General features: G+C 42.3%; 1 protein-coding gene across 8 annotated transcripts in view; it reads right to left on the bottom strand.

Moving 5' to 3' along the window:
• The window catches only part of CRPPA (CDP-L-ribitol pyrophosphorylase A), a 239,402-nt gene that overhangs the window by 66,257 nt on the left and 153,535 nt on the right, over positions 1–19,610 (bottom strand). The window contains exon 10 of one of the 8 annotated variants that reach the window (XM_090046863.1): positions 11,026–11,088. The exons of the other annotated variants lie outside the window; for them this stretch is intronic. Coding sequence (XP_089902989.1) covers positions 11,068–11,088 — 21 coding nt within the window. The 3' untranslated portion in view covers positions 11,026–11,067. The remainder of the gene's footprint in view (positions 1–11,025; positions 11,089–19,610) is intronic. 8 annotated transcript variants of the gene reach the window in all.

The following is a 19,610-nucleotide window of genomic DNA, read 5'->3' as shown; positions in this document are numbered from 1 at the left end:
CTGCTCAGAGCATGACCATCCCCAACTAGATCATCCCAGCCAAGGTTTTGTCTAGCTGGGTCTTCAAAACTACCAAGGATAGAGATTCCATCATCTCTCTAAGTAGCCTGTTCCAGTGTTTTACTACCCTGCTAGTGAGAGAGTTTTGCCCAATATCTAACCCATTGGTTCCCAACCTCAGGACGTGACCCATATTAGGGTCACAGCGGGTGGTCCTCAGTAGGGTTGCTAAGAGCCTGAACACACACATGCCCAAGCATACTCACTCATGTGTACGGCCCAGAAGTGGCGGGCGGGACCGCTGCGCACAAAGGGGGCAATGGAGGCTCCCCTGCCCCCATCCCCAGGCTGCTACTGCCTCCGCACTCTGCTCCCAGTAGCCCCTGCAGCATGGGGCCAGGAGGTACTGTTAGTGGCCAACTTAGGGTTGCAGCAAAAATAGGTTGGGAACACGGATCTAACCTAAACTTCCCTTACTGCAACTTAAAGACCGTTACTCCTCATTCTGTCATCTGCCACCACTGAGAACAGGTTAGTTTAGGAGCAGGCAAAGCCCAGCCTATGGGCTGGATCAAGCACACGGTGGAATTCATTTCCCAGCAGCCCCTGCCTGCATAGCTGCAGTTGGTTTCTATGGAGACTCCAGCAGTGGCAGGCCCATGACAGTGTGGGGCAAGAGTTTCCATGGAGATCAGCCCCATCAGCACTGGCAGGGCATGCCACTGGGCAGGGAGTTGCTCCAGGGCTAGGATCTTACAACCATGACAGCGTAGTCCTGAGCCGGGGCACAGCCATGATCCACAGCCCACATGCCTCTGCCCAACAGACCTGGGGCATGCAGGCAGCATATCACAGCTCTGCCCCAGCTCCAAACCATGCCATCACCACTGCAAGATCCCAGCCTTGGCCTTGGAGCAGCTCCCCACCCAGCTGCATGCCCTGCCAGCACCGCTGGGGCTGGTCTCCATGGAACCCCTGGCCCCCTGCTGTCATACAGTCACTGCTACTGGGGTCTTCATGGAAACCAGTCACAGCAATGTGGGCAGGCGTTGCTGGGAAATGGAGTCCAACCACCAGCCAGATTCACCATTTTGTCCACCCCTAGTCTAGCTCCATTCTCTTCAGAACCTCCCTTCAGGTAGCTGAAGACTGCTATCAAATTCCCCGAGTCTTCTCTTTTACAGACTAAAAAAACCCACTTCCCTCAGCCACTCCTCAGAAGTCCCCCAGCCCCCTCACCATTTTTGCTGCCTACTGCTGGACTCTCTCCATTTTGTCCACATGCTTTCTGTAATGTGGGCCCAAAGCTGGACAAAGTACTCCAGACGTGGCCTCACCAGTGCTGAACAGAGGAGAATAATCACTTCCCTTAATCTGCTGGCAATGTTCCTACTAATGCAGCCCAGTATGCTGTTAGCCTGCTTGGCAACAGGCACACTGCTGGCTCATAATTCAGCTTACTGTCCAATGTAACCTCCAGGCCCTTTTCTGCAGAGCTGCTGCTCAGCCAGTCAGCCCCCAGCCTGAAGCAGTGCATTGGACTGTTTTGTCTTCAGTGTAGGACTTTGCATTTGTCCTGACTAAACTTCATGAGATTTCTTTTTGTCCAATCCTCCAACTTGTCTAGGTCTCTCTGAATCCTAACCCTATCCTCCAGCGTTTCTACTCCTCTGCTCAGCTTGGTATCATCCAGAAATTTGCTGAGGGTGTACTCTATGCCATCTTCCAAGTCATTGGTGAAGATATTGAACAAAACTGGCCCTGGGACCAACCCCTGGGGCACTTTGCTTGACACCAGCTGCCAACTAGACATGGAGCAATTGACTTCCAGCCGCAAGGTCGTATGGTGTACCCACAAAGCTTGGGGCTCAGATCAGCTTGCTGATCAAGGTTATATGGCCCATGAGCCCAATGATTTAGCCTGTTTTCTATCTACCTCACAATCCATCCAACCCCTACTTCCTTAAGCTTGCCTGTGAGAATATTGTGGGAGACCATTTCAAAAGCCTTGCTAAAGTCACGGTATACCACATCCACAGAACCAAGTCATCACATCATAGAAAGTAATCAGGATGGTCAGGCATAACATGCCCTTGATGAATCCATGCTGACTGTTCCTAATCGCTTTCTTCTCCAAGTGCTTAGAAATGGATTCCTTGAGGACCTGTTCCATGATTTTTCCAGTGACTGAGGTGAGGCTGACTGGTCTGTAGTTCCCCAGATCTTCTTTTTTCCCTTTCCAGGCAATATATTTGCCCTTTTCCATCATTCGAGACCTCTCCTGATCTCCATGCGTTTTCAAAGATGAGGCCAGTGGTTCTGCAATCTCATTAGCCACTCCTTCAGCACCCTCAGGTGCATCCCATCTGGTCCCATGGATAATACTTGGCATGTATTTTATTTAGATTATCATAAGTATTACTGCAACTTAGAACTTGTTCTGAACAGTTCCATGGTAATGCTTACTACAGTCTGGACAGGGCTGGAGCCAGCTATGCAGTCAACAAACAGCTGTTTGTCAGTCCCAGCCACCACACTACCCTGGAGCCCTTAACTGGTTCTGGTGCAGTCATAACCATGGCACTGCACTAGAATGTGTGAGGACCACTCATGTGTTCTCTGTGGAGCAGTCCCACAATAGCTGAACACATGTCACTTAATACCAGCTGGAGATACTCCTCCTGCAAAAAAGCACCGACTTTGCTATGATACAATGGCATTAAGCATGTTTTACTGTTGAACAAGCACACACTGAAATTTTAAGTGCAGTTTAACATGTCCTAAGTGAAATGTGTGACAAGGCCCCAAGGAAGATTTTCAGTAGCTAGGCTCTCTTGAGTCTGTCATTAAAAAATGGTAGCAGACCTAGAACTCAACTACCATGAGAAAGGGAACATTTATTTGGGGGCAAAGGGCCTGCTAAAGTAGGAAAAGAATCAGAGCCAGGGACTCAGCCTTTACGGTAAAAATAATAATGAGGGCACAGTGACCCTCATTAATGTAAGTCGTTTTACAAATAAAACCTTCATCATTCTTAAGAAAGCTATAGATGAAGATTCCCTTTGCATCGCATGCCTACACCTCTTGCTGCTCTCACATAAATTAGTACATTTACTAGAGTCTGCAAGAGAAATGAGGATACCTGATATGAAAGATCAGATATCCTCTCATCACCATACCTAAACTGGGAAGTGAAAGAATCTGGGCAAATAAAATTAAATTACAAGCCCTCAGTGGCAGATTAAGATTTATTGGGGCCCTGGGCAAACAGAAAATTGGAGGTCCCCACCAGGTGAGGGCAGGTTCCCTCTGTGTGCCCCCAGGGGTCTGCAGCTGGGCCCACCCGGCCTCTCTGGCACATCCAGGGTGAGTCAGGGGACACAAGTGCCACAGAAGTGAAGGCAGCCCCAACCCTGACCCAGCCCAGCCCAGCCACCCCACCCAGCGGGCATCATCCAGCCAGGGCTGCAGTCCTCCAGCACTGCAGGACAGGCCACAGCTGGGCCCTGGGCTGGGGTCAGGGGGACATGGGCTCTGTGCCACCCACAGCTGCTCTGCTGGCCCTGGCAGAGCAGGTCTGTCCTGTCCCATCCTGTCCCAGCAGTGCTGATGCTGGTGGCTGTCTGCAGATGCCTGAGAGTGGGAGCAGGAACAGGGCTGCCCATAGTGCTCCTGGCAACAGATGACCCCGGGATGCTGCTGCCACCTGCACAAAGCCCCATGCCTGCCCCCTAGCTGCTGACCCTGACCCAGCCGGAAGGGAGGAGGCATACACTGCCTGTCCCAGATGCCCACAGCCAGAATGCCTGCCTGGGCCATGCTACCCCTGGCACCCCAGTGAGACCCTGATTGGCAGCCCTCCCCCAAAAGGGCCCATGTATTAACCTGCCCCTCTAAGCCCTTCTATACCACTGCTCACAGACAAATAAATCCACTGATCTCTCTTGCAGGACAAGAGAAATTATGGTTCCCACATCCTACTATAAGTTCCAATTCAAGGAGTACAGGTACATTTAGGCTGACAGATGTACAAGTAAGTGCGCCTGTTGCATGATCCCCTAAAATTATGCCTCCTTCTATGCCACATGTGTATGGCAGGAGAAGCGATTGTAAGATTGAGCATCAGAACCCATTATGCCTTTTTTTCAGTGCAGGGGTAGTAGCAAGCTGATCTGAGCCCCAAGCTTTGTGGGTGCACCATGCTACCTTGAGGCTGGAAGTCACAAGCAGATGAAGCTCCCAGCTCCCCACAACGATTATTTCTAAAGCATAACGTCTGTCAATGACCTCAATTGCATATATCTTAAGCACTGCCTTACTTATATCCTTTGTCACTGCAACATGTGACAATGAAAACTATTTTTAAAAAAGTATCATAGGAATTTTTACACTTTAAAAATAAATACTTCAGATTTACTGTAGTAAATATATTCTCCTTGAAAATATGGTATCGAACCACTTTTTCCTCTTAGTTCTAAATAACTTTCATTTCTTCTTCAGGAAAATCTGTGCAACAATCCCTATCCTTGTGGCAATCATAATAAAAGATGAAAAGGAAAAATCAGTCACTTTTAACTTTCACAGAAGATAATGTCAAAAGTGTAAGCTGTGTAATCATCTGAATTTTTGATTACTAAGTCAGATCCATTCAGTCTCACCTAAATGCCAATGACAGCTGTTCTTTGAGCATGAATGAGCCTCTTGCTGTTCATCTTACTATAACTCTGTGACCTTCACTAGCTCAGGCAAATATATTGGTGTCTGTTAGCAATATAAAGTAGTGTGGTTTTCTACAGCCGCGTTTGATGTGCTTCATAAATCACAGTATAATAATAATAATAATAATAATAAAAAATACACTTTTTCAGAGCCACTAGGCACATTTCTGTAATGTTTGCAGAATAGTTCATTACACAAATCCTGTCAGTGACCCAACAGGAAAATTTACAGTTTTTTTCTTTCTATAAAGGATCTTTTATTAGCATTTTATATTAACAAGATAATCCAGCCTAGCATAGGTATTGTGACAATGCAAACACCGGAAATGAGGAATTTCCGTCTATGCTTTTCAAGCATCAGTTTCTGTTTATGTAAGACATTTTCAAATCGCATTACTTATTTTATTTGCACATATTCTTTTTTTTCTGACTCCCCCAAGCTTATTCAGTACAATAGCTCTATAAACAGGAAGAATGTATATTCATTCTTTTCATTAAAGAGAACAAATATTAGTTGTCATCAGTATCTTGTCAACTTTTTAAAAAGGCTAAAATCCTACTTCCAAAAGATAATATTTAATTTACAGACATGGAATCTAACTTTTACAAGTACACAGAAAAGCTTTTGTTCACTTGGCTGTTAGGAATGGTCTAGGGTTGCGCTCCTTTGTTAACTCAATTTGGAGAGCAGCACAAACAGGTTGGCAGGCTCTTGGGTCCTTTCTATTTTGGTTTGATACAACAATGTACTACCATGGCACAACTTACTCCTTAAAAAAGGCATAAGACTACTCAGTTGTCAACCATTTCTCTTGTGTCTCTTGAGCGGTTATATCACTCTGTCTAGCATGACCACTCATCCAAGCCTGACTTGGCAAGGTTGGTCACCGTCTTCCAGTTTTTAAAAATTTTCCTGTGATAAATCAATCCTTGGGGTAATATCCTCTTTCTTATACCATATTTCAGCCAAAACAAACAAATACTAGGAAGAAAAAGCATTTCCCTGAGCTATTTTTTCCTAATTTCTAATGCAGTTCTCATAAAATTTATAAATCTTCCCACATGATATTTACCTACATCAGAGATTCCTTAAGTAATGTTATCACAAACATTTTTACATAGATGGAGTATAATATGCATTCCTTTCATCACTTTCAAATTATTTACACTGACACATTTCAAGCAATTAAAGTTCTATGAAAATGTTAAGGTAATTAGGAGCTGTAGGAGATTTACTTAACTGAAATATGGGCCGTAAAAGGACACCACCAATTATCAAAATGTATTTGCAGTTGTATGCATTTGCTTAAACATGGTTTTTTAATCTCACCAGGAGAATATGATTATAATAGCTCAGTTTCAGTACTGCACCTATTCCTGATGAATCAAAACATTTGTCACATTTATTAAATCTCTGTATGCATCAGGATCACTCAATATTGCCACATTACATTCATCCTGTTTATATCTTATCTTTCCAAAACAAAATCTCAATTGCCCAAATTTATACTAGCATGTGGTTGATGCAACATGGCACTCTGTTAGGATGGGAGAAGAGGAGGAAAAAGTGTCAATTCAAAAATCTCACACCAATCCATGCCAGCAGAATGAAAAAAAAAAGCAAAAAAAAAAAAAGCTGTTCAGGTCCAGATTAGTCCATGGAACGCAGGCCTGGCAATTGTGCTCGAACAGAGAAAGTTGGTTAAATAACATATTTACCTATGCAAGTAGGATCTGACACCCTTTCTTTCACAAACAGCGAAATCTAAAATGGCTGTTGAGGACAAGGCATACGTTGGCCCCATCTTAGCTGCTCTTAGAGAAGCAATTTAGGTATTTGACATTAAGTTTATAAACCTGTCCTTTGGGTGGATTTGTGATACTAATAGTGTCACAATTCAGTGAATGAATCAACAGTAAGCACTGAAGAGAAACATTTAATTAGAGGACAAGCTCTTAGGAGAACCAGAAATAAACTAAACAAAACCAAATCCTGAGGGTATGTCTACTCCAGCGAAGGACTGCAATAGAAGGTACTGCAGTGAAACATGGCACAGCTACATAATATCCATTCTGTAGTGTGCTGCATTTGTAGAGCAGGCATGCTATGTTTCACTGCAACAATTCTGGGGTGGTTCTTTGAATGTAGACCAGTGGTCTCCAAACTTTTTTGATCGCACGCCCCTATCAGTAAAAAATTTTTGAGCATGTACCCCCAATAAATGTATATTTATTTATTAATTATATACATGTACTACTGTACTAATATATTACGTACATTATAAAACATACACAAAAAGTAGAAATTAAAAAAGGATGAGATAAAATATTAATATAAATAGAAGTTCTAATATTTTCTTCCCGCACCCCAATGGATCGTCTTGTGCACCCCACTTTGGAGACCGCTGTAGACAAATCTTCAATGTCTAGAGCTAGCTTGAGTCAGACAAAGAACAACTCTAGAGCCATCATTTCATCTGGGTGGCTGTGGTGCAGAATCTTGTTATTTTACCCTGTGACTAGTTCTACTGATTTCAGCGATGCTATTTGGAAAGTGTAGCAGAACTTGGCCCAGAAATAGACACCCTCAAGAATGGCAGACTGGGCTGAAGACAAGCATATAGGTTTTTTCTTTTATGAGACAAGACGGCAGTTGGCAACTCACAGAGGATAAAAGTGAGATTAAAAAAGGGTTACATTTTAACAGCTTAAAATATGCAAAGACAAACTGTCCTAATTAAAAGAAGCTGCAAACACATGACACAACCCCCAGAACTAATCTCTCTCTCTCTCTCTCTCTCTCTCTCTCAGAAATGGTAAATTTACTTCTAGACAACTAAGAATCAATTTCATTATATTTCCAAATGCTTCCATTTCAATGTGCAGCCTACTTTCCCCCATGTTTTCAAATACCCAGACACCATGGTGTAATTTGCTCCAAATTAACGTTTCAAACTTTACTCCTCCATGCACATGTCTGCAGCTTGACCTTCAGTTTGGTTGCTGTAACTAGTGTAACTCTGTGTTCATGAAAAAATACAATTACTGGTTCTCCCCCAACCCTTTGTGATTTTCTGTTTATTCTTTAGTTAATTTTTAAAACAAATGAGCCAGATAGGCTCACTATTATGGCAACAGTTGAGCCTGCTGCTTGCAAGTCTGGCAATGGCTTAAATCAGACAGTTTCTGCCATCTGATCAGCCACTGCAAACAGCAGCAGTAATGGATTACTGGGTAGCACAGATGCCTGCTCTGTCACTGCCACAGCTGCCAGAGCCATGGAAAGAGACAGCTGTGGCAGAAGTGGTAGAAAATCCTACAGCATTGCAAAAGCTGCCAGAGTGTAGGGGCTCTTGACAGCAGAGTCCCACATGGCTCTCTGACAGCCAGCTGGATAACTGGGTGGGCCATCAAGGAGGCAGCTACTCCCTTTCTCTCTCTTGGAATGGAGGGGGGAGGGAGAGTGGAGCACTGTGGGATAGTGGGGATCCAAGAGACCAGAACACATGTTAAATATGATACTGAAATACTTTGCATGACAAAAGCTGCTGTTTCAAACAGCAACTTTTTGTGGAGGAGCTGTCTTTTTTTTTTTTTTTTTTAAACATGACAAATAGCATGAACAATAGGCTTGCCAAGCCTCCCAGGCTGGCTGGGAATCTACCGGAATCAGCATCAACCTCCCGCCCAATAATATGATGGCTTGATATTGTGAACGGGTTAAACAGTACAATTAATGACATTATGTTATGTTAGAAAAACAAAATCTCCTGGAATAGCTTCAGTAAGAGCTGGAAACCCTACTGAATGGGTGGACATTTACTTTTTGTCATGCTAATATGGCATATATAACATGACAAATGTAACATCTGTCAACAGCCTTAGAAAACAGTGAAGAATGTCTGATTTAATTATCTTTGGCCACATGTTGAGAGGTGAGATGTCTGCCAAAAATGGAAGAAGCCTCTGTAGCTGCACAGCCCAATGACTCAGCAGACAAGGAAGTTCTTTGTTTTTTTAGCTGAATCAGGCTATAAAATGCACTTGATAGAAAGAAAAACAACCTGAGAACACCATATACATTTTCTCCCTGACTAAGGCTCCAGACACAAAACATGCTTACACAGGTATAACTACCTTTATTCTGCTGTAAATGTAAAATGGACATGCACCATGTAGCCCTGCACCAATAAAGTTACTCTATGGAAGAGTAAAGTTACCTCTGCAAAAATCAAAAGCATGTGAACGCCATTGTACAGGTGATATGCCTGCAGTTCCAATCAATTTTATCCCATGGTAGCCATTTTCTCAACGCATAAAGCTTACTACCTGCTCCCCCAGCACTGGTGGCAAAGCACTTTATGGGGGACAGCTTCTTTGGGTGAGATGGTTGCCTCTCCACTCTGAACACTGGAGAAATATACATTGGTTGTCATAATTAATACAAAAGCTACAGAAGTGTTCATGTGTCATGCATCCACACACTCAGAGATACTTTGCTGGAGTATTACCTGCAGAATTTGGAACTTAGACCTACAAGTATCATGAAATGGACAGTGAAGTAATAGATATTGTATATATGTATGATCAATGGAAAAAATGAATCAATGAGAAAGCCAAAGGAAAAGCCCTGCCAAAAAAATGAATATTCATGCTGTTGCCAGTACCACATAGGTTGAATCTAACTCAAATATAAATATTTCTTTTTTCATATATTCTTCTTGGTGAAAAATTCAGAGATCAAAACACAGGCACAGCTATAAATCACGTGTATTTATTTAGCACATTGTGAAATAATGAGTCCCTGCCTCTTAATGAAAGAAAGTATGACTTTTCTGAACTGGTGGGAAATTACATTGCAAGGAATGGAATATAGTAAACACTATTTAAAATTATGGGTAAAAGTGGCCAAAGCAAATATCATTTCATAGGAATGTTTTAAAATCAAATATAATTCATTCAGACTGCAAATTCTATAAATGATGGTGAAGTTTTCCATTTTTTTCATCCAGGCATAAGATACACTTCTATACACTTGACAAAGGCTCTTGAACGGTAAGATATATTTAATTTAAATAATTTTGTTACAAATGAGATAAAGTACACACTACTCTCTGATAAATTTATCCCCTGTAAGTTTATACAACTTCAAAAGTATAATTCCATGTGTTAAGAGCATTGTAATGTGTAAAGCTGAACCCAGACCAACCAACATGAATCACACAATGTTTTGTCATCTAAATCTAAACACTCAATCACAACAAGGTGGTCTACAAAACACCTGAACCAGAGCCAAAAAAAATGTAGAGAATTGGTATCAACATAAATAAACTCCCATCATTGACTACACATCATTTAACATAGTGAATTTCAAAATAGTAAAGTGGCTTAGGAGCTAGTGAAAAGAAGCAGTCAGAGAAGTTTGTGTAGAACATGTCCCTATTGACAGAGAAGAAGTCCTCGTTCCTCAGAGGTAAGTGTGTGTGTGTATCTTATGTCTGTTGCCTGATGGTTTTTTTGATTACAGTTTATAGTTGTAAAGCCTGTATGGATACTGTGGGCACTATGTGCCCCTGACTGCGCATTTGGTACTGCACAGTCTTGGCAGCACACGGTTATTTTTAAATGCTACTTCACTGTAGCTATGGCAACATAGCATTGGCATCATGGTTTGTGTCTGCCAATGCTACACTGCCATAGCAATGAGCTACATCACCGTAGCTCATCACTACAGTGACATAGAGTCTTGTGTAGACGCGCCCTGTATATAGCAAGTAAGACAGACTTTGCAGCAAAGCAACTGAGGAAAGTTTTCTGCCTTTGATCAAATGAGAGGGAAATCAAAGATGATCCAGGCAAAAACGAAAAGCAAAACAAAAATCCTAAAAACCCAGTAAAACCAGCAGCACCAGGGGAGTTTCTGTGAGTTCTATTCTTCCTCTCACTTTAAAAGTAAGAGCATGGTAGAGAAGAGGATGATGGCAACTAAGGCAGATATTAAAAAAATACCAAAAATGACTGAGTGCAGATACTATAAGGTATATAATTTCAGATAGAGCATGACTAAGTTAGGATAGGGATCACATGGCATGGATGCCTGAAAACAACATGGGCCTGGGAGTGGGCCCAGGAGGCCCTTTTCAGTCCTATATTCCAGTGATATGATCTGTCCTAGCATGGGTTCCTAGAACCCATGAAGATTATATTTCTTTTTTTCAAAAGCATTATTCTTCAACTGTTGCAAAAATGAGTGGTTTGTATTAATATAAAAACTCTATTCTATCTTACTGTATAAAAAAGAATGTACCTCTCTCTGGTTATATTCAAAGGAAAAATCTTCGTGCAGTATTCAAGAAACTGGTCTCTTTTCCTTTCAAAACATAAGAAACATGGGTGGAATCAGTGGGTTTTACTTTTCATCTTAGAGCTACCGTCCTTTTTTGAGTCAAATTGTGATCAACAACATAGCTCATTAAAACACGGAGGGGAAAATGTAGATGATGATAAAGATTGAAGTATTAACATTCAGCAGGTTTAACATTTCCTGTTGTTCTCAACATTTATTCCCTTTTAATTTTTTAGAGAGATGCTGTGAAAAACATTACAATTAATGTCACATGTTCTACGACATTAAAACTTCCATACACATTTGGGCCCTGGCCTTCTTATTGCTTGCAGGTTCCAATGACATCTTAAAATTCACAATAGGGGATATGTAGAAATGTAGGAAGAAAAATATCCAGAGATTATCCTTTTTATTCACTGCAGCCCATAAATTCCAGAATGGACAAGATTCATATGAACAATTCTCCTAAGACAAAGGGTAAGGTTTTGGGATTACCCTCTAACATCACAGAACTTGCAACTGGAGTGCAGGGGTAGGGGATAGGGAGAGAATTGGCACTAAAATGGCTTTTGTGCTGTCCTTTTTCAGGATAGTGGCAAGTGATGTAGCAGATCTATATAGACTACAGGGAGGTAAAAATTATGGCAGCCTGTCTCTGCTCACTCACATGGTGTGTAGGGCCATTCTAGGGCATGTGCTGCATGCAGCACCTGTGTATATTCAGTAAAGTACAACCAAATTGAAATGGGATTAATGAAGGTAACCTAAATCCATATTAAGACATAAAGTGCAGCTTTTAAGGTGACAAAACTGGTACAAAATTTACCAGTTAAATATTAAATGACACAGGGTTGGAAGAGGCCTCCTGGACCTTTAAAATTCAGTCCCCCATTCACAGGCTGTCTTTAACCAAAGAGGCCCCCAAAATCACCACTTTAAATCCTCACCTTCAATTACAAAGAATACCTGAAGAAACAGAAATGTCATACGTGGCAGGCCAGTAGGGGGTGCTCCTACATTGAGCCACCTGCCTCACTGCATCCGACCACCTTCCAGACTCCAAGTGCCTCCCTGGAGGCACCTCATGTCTGGCCAGCCCCCTTCCTGGAGCACAACCGCAAGCCTGGGGGTAACGTGCCACCACCCAGGGTCTGGATGGATCTTGGCCCTGTGCCCCCTGGGAAACACAGGCCTAGTAGTCTTTGAGGGTACTTGACCCACTGCGAGAACTAGGGGTGCTTCCCTCAGTCTGAAGCAGAAACAGTGGTTTCCCTTAGTCAGCCGGACCAAGGGGACCCCAAGGCATAATATAGACCCTCTCCCAATAAGTCTCCCACACTAGGTACAGAGGAGAACTTTATTGGTTACAAGGAGTAGGTTTGGAATAGGATACAGTGTAGAGAAATCAGAGAAATCCCTTAGAGCAACCAATGGCATGGCAGCCTTTGATTACGCATCTGTGTTACTGCAAGCTATATAGCAAGTTAGATCTCAAGTAGCTTACTCACAAGAATCATCCAGAGGCAATCAGAAATTTTCTCTGGAGGCAAGCAGTTCATTAACTATGAGTTCCAACAGAGAGAGGGCGAGAGAGTTTCAGATGGTCCAGCTTCTCTCAGAGTCCTCATTATGGCTGCTGCCTCTCCCCTTGGGCAGTCTTTAACTCATATACATTTTATGATCTCATATACCTGGTCCAATTAAGGCCAGCAGTTGTTGGCTGCCAGCCAACCAATGTGAAATGCATCACTGGTTGCTGGGTAGACTGGCAGCATCTCTAGCCCCCTCCCAGTCACGATGGCATTGCTTAAAACAATAGGGAGTTTAAGCCCCCACCCACCCAGGTGTGTGAGGCCAGTCACGTAGGCAGATGGAACAGGCTTCCCCACACTCAGGAATGTATCCAGCTCAGGTTACAACTCAGGATCACCTGAAACTGATGAGGCCAGGGGTGTCTGCCATCTGCAGTGACCATGATTACCAAATTGTGAGATTGGTCATCACCCTATTAGCAGAGTTTGGGAAGAGACAGATGGCATTCTTCCACACCATATAATTTGATTTGGGTTGTTTTTTTTTATCATGGAAAAATCAGAGCTCCCCCTGTTGCCTTAGCTTACAGAACACAGGTCCAGGACACTCCTCAGCCCTGCTCATGCCCCTCACCCCCCACCCAGCCCCTTGCCCTACCCCAGCCCTGTTGGAGGGTACCCCCAGCTGAAAGGGCTATGGAGCCAGGTACCTAGGTATGCAGCTCCCTGCCCCCTGCAGCAGCATCTGAGCCCTGGCTGCTGCCCGCAGGAGGTAGCAGCTGCTGCAGCGGAGCAGAACACAGAACCCAGCTCCCCCTTCCTGCTGCCTGCTTGCTGCAGGGCTTGGGTTAGAGGGGCTGGCTCCCTGCCACTGCCTGCACTCCCAGGGGGGCAGAGGGACCTGTGTCCATCATATCTGTGCACAGAGCAGGGGCAGGTGGCCTGCTGTGGACTCAGGCTCCCTATCCTGCTGCCCTCCCTTGGGGACTCCGCAGCCCAGCAGGTGTGACCAGGCGCCTGCAGGGCAGAGTGGGGCTGCACAGGGAAGCTGCTTGGCATGGTGAACTCTGTGCTGCCCTGGTGAGGCATCCCCTGCCACCTGTTTTCAGTGCCAAGGGGGAGAGGGGGAAAGGGAAAGGGAAGGAAGAGAAGTCGTACCTGCCCTGGCTCTTCTCACTTGAGTGAATGCTGATACTGCTGCTACTTTAATAGCATAGGCTGAGCTGCTGCTGCTGAGGCACAAGCAGCAGTGCCAGGGGCCACTCCGGGTGACCCAATCCTGAAGACAGGTCTGACCTTCTCCTGGTAAAGTTTCCTAAGGGGAAGGGGCATCATTCTACCTCCATCCTCTCATTAGCTACACCATGGCATTACCGCTGCCTACTCTGCCTGCCTGGCTCCCTATGACCAGGCTGTGCAAAGCTCTGAGTGCTCTGGAGACTCCTGAGTAAGAGGGTGCCATAATAGTGTCCTCCCTAAGTCAGCACCCAGGCTGGTGCCCCTCTTGCAGTGCCCTAGTTACACTATAGATTACAAAAAAATTTAAGAGGATAGATCATTAAGACCAATCCCTGAGGAACATGTCCTGTCCTTCAGTCAGGTAACTTCCCTTTCAGCATAATCTGCTGGAATTTCCCATCAAAACAGCTCCTAATCCAATGCATGGTTGTAGCACTGATCTCCATCATCTCCAGTTTGGCAAATAATTTGCCACGAGGAAAGTTACCAAAATCTTTGTTTATATCTCTATATATTAAATTAATTGCATTACCCTTATCTAAGAAGTCTGTGTTCTTATCATAGAAATATATTAAATTAGTTTGTAATGCAAATCATCCTCTTTACAAACCCATGTTCTGGTTTGCCCCGTCTTTCATTTCATTCAATATCTATTCTTTCCTTAAGTATCTGTTCTAAAATCTTATCTACTGTAAAAGTCAAGCTAGCAGGCCTCTAATTGCTTTGGTCATACATTGTCCACTTATTGAAAATGGGCATTAAAATGTAACATTAATATGATGGTCACTAGAGGGAGACAGAAACTTAGGGGAAATAAAATGCTTTTTCAGGGAGACTGCCAAAAGCACAGAGCCTGTGCTTCTTTGTGGAGCTTTATGAAAAATCACAGTTTCCATGAAAATTGCAAAAAACCAAAAAAAACCCCACAATTTTGAAAGGTCCCTAACCATGCCTAAGCACTGTTATACATCAGGCAGCTAATCCTAAACTTTCTCTTACTGGTGAAGGGAGAAAATTATAAAGAGCCTGCTTGAAGACTAAAAGAAACCCAGAGCAAATCTTTAGTAATAGTATAGAAATAAAAAAGTCAACAACAATAGGAATACCATAACATTATTATTTTTTCATATACAGTTCATATTTAAAGGAAAAATAAAACTGCAGAATAAAAATATGTACCCTTTATAAATTTAAGGTTTTAATTTCAGTTTCTAAGATGATCTTTTATTTTTAAAAAATAGTCTGCCACAACCACATTGTGCTTTTGTAAATGCATTTGTAAATACACAAGAAAATGTGTTTCAATACGGTATTTGAAGGTTAAAACATTCATTTTTCATCGAGATAGGTTGAAAATAGATTCCCATTTTTCCTGCAAATAAATGTTGAAGATGTAGATGTCCTGTCTATTACACATTTCATAACAACAAATTTAAAGATTATATTCTTCAAACAAAACATATATGCTTGTATTTTAGCACCGTCAAAGATAGCCATATTGGATGTAAATAATGCAAGAACATCTTTTGGCAGAAAAAGTTATATCCATAAATATATTAAAGGCATCAAAACTACAGATTTGTATGTAAATAACATAATGGAACATTACTATAGTAATGTTTTCCGCTCATACAGAACACAAGAGTTTCTAAAGATGGAACATGTAAACCTCTGTGGTAAAAAATAGTGTTACTTTGATCTAAATGTAATTTGTTTTTGTTATACACACAACAAGGAATAAACAGTTTAAATAAAAGAAATTAATGGGCTCCAAGAGACAGATTAATGGCATGCATGTCAGCCTGACCATCCTTCAAAAATACAGACCACTAAATTCAAGCTTTAAAATCCCAAACCGTATCTAACACTTGTGTGCTATATGATTACATAAAAATCTAGTTGTGACAGGTGACCCAACGTCATAGAAAAGTGTTCTAAAATCATATATTTGTTGATTACAGTAATGTCATTAATACCACACGCTGTGTCAGCACTTCCATTATAAACTTTTCAGGAACTTACAAATAAGTTGCTTTGAGATAAAATTATTTAGATTATTCACTGAAATTCACTGATTTTTATTTTAACTTGTATTTCAGTCAAAATGCAGAAGAAGGATTTTGAGTATAAAGAAAAAATGGCAAAGTTATTAACATTTTAAAATATGTTTTGAAGTACATGTAGTACACTTAAAACAATTCAAATAGAATATTTCACTCAAGTGAGAAAAAATAAAACCAGGAAATCAGAGGCCTTACATTATTTCAGTCCAGACTTATCTCCATAGGTCAGTGTCAAACATATTACTGGTACATGCTAAGTGATGACTTTTGGGAACAATACGTAAGTTTCATTATCTAGAAAATTAAATTCTGAACCTCCTATGGATCTGGCATTCAGTTGCCTTCAGGACTAGAGGATTCAAATACAGCATTCACACAAAAACGGCAATACTAAGAATTTGAACAGGGAACTAACTGGCCCTAAGCAAATGCAATGAACTTAGCTGGTTTTCATTGCAACTAGGAACAATACAAAAACAGAACATTTTTTTAAAAAGTTAGCAACAGGTGCTCTCATGTTGTTAGTATCATAACTGAACTGTCTATATAATGCTGTTATCAAAAGATAATGGCCCACCAGAAAAACTTTTTGTGATACTGGAAATCTGAGTAACTGGTAACAGAACTGAAGATTAAACAACTCCAATTTGATCCTCCAAGTATTTGTTTTCACAAACTGTTCCAATTCACTGTTTATTTCCTAGTCCATTATAATATCAAACACAAACTATAGTATACAGCATTTTTGCAGCTTGCCATCTTTATGTGCTATATATTTTCCTTTCTCCTACATTTCTTGGTATGTCATCTCACAAAACCAAGTTTCCATACATCCTGCTCTAAAAGTCATACACTTTTGAAAACAAAAAGACCCATGTAAAATAAGCCTGGACCATTTTGATTGACAGGGTGGTGGGAAAACTCTGACCGGGCCAATTAAAAGTGTGCTAGAAGACACATTTCTAAAAAGGGCACATGTAAGGACATATAAAAAGTAATCTCATTTTCTATGCAGCTAACAAACTTCCAGAAGCTCTAACAGCAGAGATAAATTTAAAATTTACTGACCTTTCTTGCTTTGGATCCTAGCAATGCCACTAAGGGTTTTTGATCTGCTTCTATTTTAAAATTCAGGGCAACCAAGTCAGAGCTGAGCCATTCAGAGGCCCAAGTGACTGCCAAGGTTTCTTCTTCCACTTGAGCATAGCACTGCACAGTGTCTGTAAGACATCCTGATATGAATGCAGTAGGCTTCTGGTGTCCTTCTGGTTGTGTTTGAATGCAGACTGATCCTAATCCATATGAAGATACATCTGCTGTGACTACCATAGAGTAATTTATTGAAGACTGTGCTAAAACAGGTGGCAATGCCAGTAGTTCTTTGATTGTAATGAACAGCCTGGTTGTGCATTCCCCTAGACCCATAAATTGCATCAATTAAGTTCTCTTAAGGGTTTTAATAGCTGTGCTAAGTCTGGCAAAAAAATTTCCAAGTTGGTTGGCCATTCCCAACAACTGTCTTGGGGCTGGAATGCCTTGGGGTTCAGGTAGGACACAATGCCTTAAAGAGGGGTTATTCTCACCCCTTTTAGGCTATGGTCCCCTGGCCCTGGTTCTCACCTCTCCCAGGCTGTGATTATGCCTCGCTGGGCTATGAGCCTCTGGCCCTGGTTCTTGCTTCTTGAGAACAGTCCCTCTCTCTCTCTTCTAGACTTATTCCCCTGGGGAGGAACCTATTTTGTATTTTGGGCCCCAGCCCTTGACTCCCTAAACAGCTGCACGCCACTCTGGTACCACTTGGACCTTGTAACTTCCTCTTATTTGTCTCAAACCCAGTCCACCCGTATTCTCCAGACAAGTCCATAATATTCTATCCTGCCCTACTCCTGGGCTTATGTGTATACCTGGTGTGAGTCAGGAGCTCTTTCTTCCATGGCCTCCAGAACAAGACTACCTGCCCCAGTTTAGACTCTGGGTGTATATATTCTCTAAGCCCCCTTCTGGTCACATGTCTTTCCTTGAGTACCACCTGAGCCCTGTCTGCAGCCCTTCTCCTCTTAAAGTAACAGGGGCACAAAGCTTCCTATTGCACCCCCTAGGAAATTTATCTGACCTTTGCAGAGCTCCATTCCACAATTGAGCAAAAGCTTTTGCAGGGATGGCAGTAACTGCAGTTCCAGTGTCTATTTTGAATTTAATTATGCAACCACTGAGATCTATATTAGTATACCAAATTGCTAGTCCTTTTACTGAGGATATAGTTCCTAGTAGCATTGGCTCATTGTCATCTGACGCCATCTCCCTCTCCTGAATTATTTCTGCTAAGCTGGATGATCTACACTCCCTTGAAAACGTCCTTTGTTGTGACATCTCCTGCATTTTGTATTTATTGCTGAACATTGTTGCCAATGGTGGCTTAGTGTTCTGCCACATCTGCCACACTTTTCACTATTCAAGTTTTGTGATGGTTTTTGCCTCATTTTTGCTCTCTTTATATTGTATCTTAGATGTGAGAGTCCCTTCCCCTCTTAGGCCTCATCTACATGTTACACTTAAGACATGATTAACCAGTTAGTCACATCTTAAGTGGTCACCCAGCCACACATTCAATCAATTAATGGTGTGATAAAAGGAGGAATAAGCCACAGTTATTCCACAAAATGTGTAAGAATTTTTTTGTCTCTTTACTATCACGCCATTAAATTGAACATGTGGCCACGGGTCCATGAGGTTGGGAGACCCAACAATTCATCAGGCCCCCACCCAGGGGCCCATATGCTCCCAGAGCCAGAAATCAACTGTTGTCTCCCAGCTCTGTGGGTGTGTGGAGGACCTCTCCAGCAAGAAACCTGTATCAGCTATGATCTTCCAGCTGCAGGGACACTTGGTTGCTCGCCTGCAGCTGGGAGACCCATCAGCTTAGTGAGCTCCCAGCTGCAGGAGTTTCTACTTGCCAGTGCCAGAGGAGCTCAGCAATAAGGTGTGATAAGCTCTAATTTGCAACCCCACAGTCATCCTTCCTGCCATGCACATGTCTTTGGCTACACATTTAGAGGGGCCCTTAGATTTTGTCCCTTTACTATATCAGTGTTAGCTAATGAAGTAGATTAAATTAAGCAACCTAAACCTAAGTCTGGATCGGAGCATGCAAATGTTTGCTAGTTGCCAGGAGGAGTCAAAGGCAGCTGAACGCAAGTCAGTCAGGTGTGGGGGGGTGGAGGTTGCCAGGTAAAGAGGGTGGGGATGGGTGGGTTCAGTTTACCTCTCACCAGAACTAACTTTAGATCAGGTGCACCATTTTTAGGGGCATCTAAGTCCTACAAATGCTTGCACACCCATCCATTAGTGTGATCTAAATGTAGCACATGTACATACCTCTAGGTCCACAAACTAATAAACATTCCTGTGGTGTGAAAAGGTACAATCCTGAATTTGCCTGGGGATGGGCATGAGGATCACATACCAGAATTTAGAACCTTTATCGTCACAGGCATTTACTTGTACCTGCTTTTCATGGTACACAACAGTACTCTCATTAGATTGAGTGTGAAATGTCAAATGTTCCCTTTAAGTAAATTTTCAGCAACTTAAAAAGGAAGCCTGTAAGTGCTCTCTTGAACCAAAGCCTTAAATTTTACCAGAATTTTAGTAAACCTAGAATTTACAGTTCATTTAAAAATGTTCCAGAGCAGTGAAAATTAATTGTTTTACT

The sequence above is a fragment of the Crocodylus siamensis genome, chromosome 5 (genome assembly GCF_052110815.1).
Source record: "Crocodylus siamensis isolate JL-2025a chromosome 5, ASM5211081v1, whole genome shotgun sequence".
Lineage (NCBI taxonomy): Eukaryota > Metazoa > Chordata > Crocodylia > Crocodylidae > Crocodylus > Crocodylus siamensis.
Note: the sequence above shows the minus strand (reverse complement) of the source record. Positions and strands in the feature narration are given on the sequence as shown.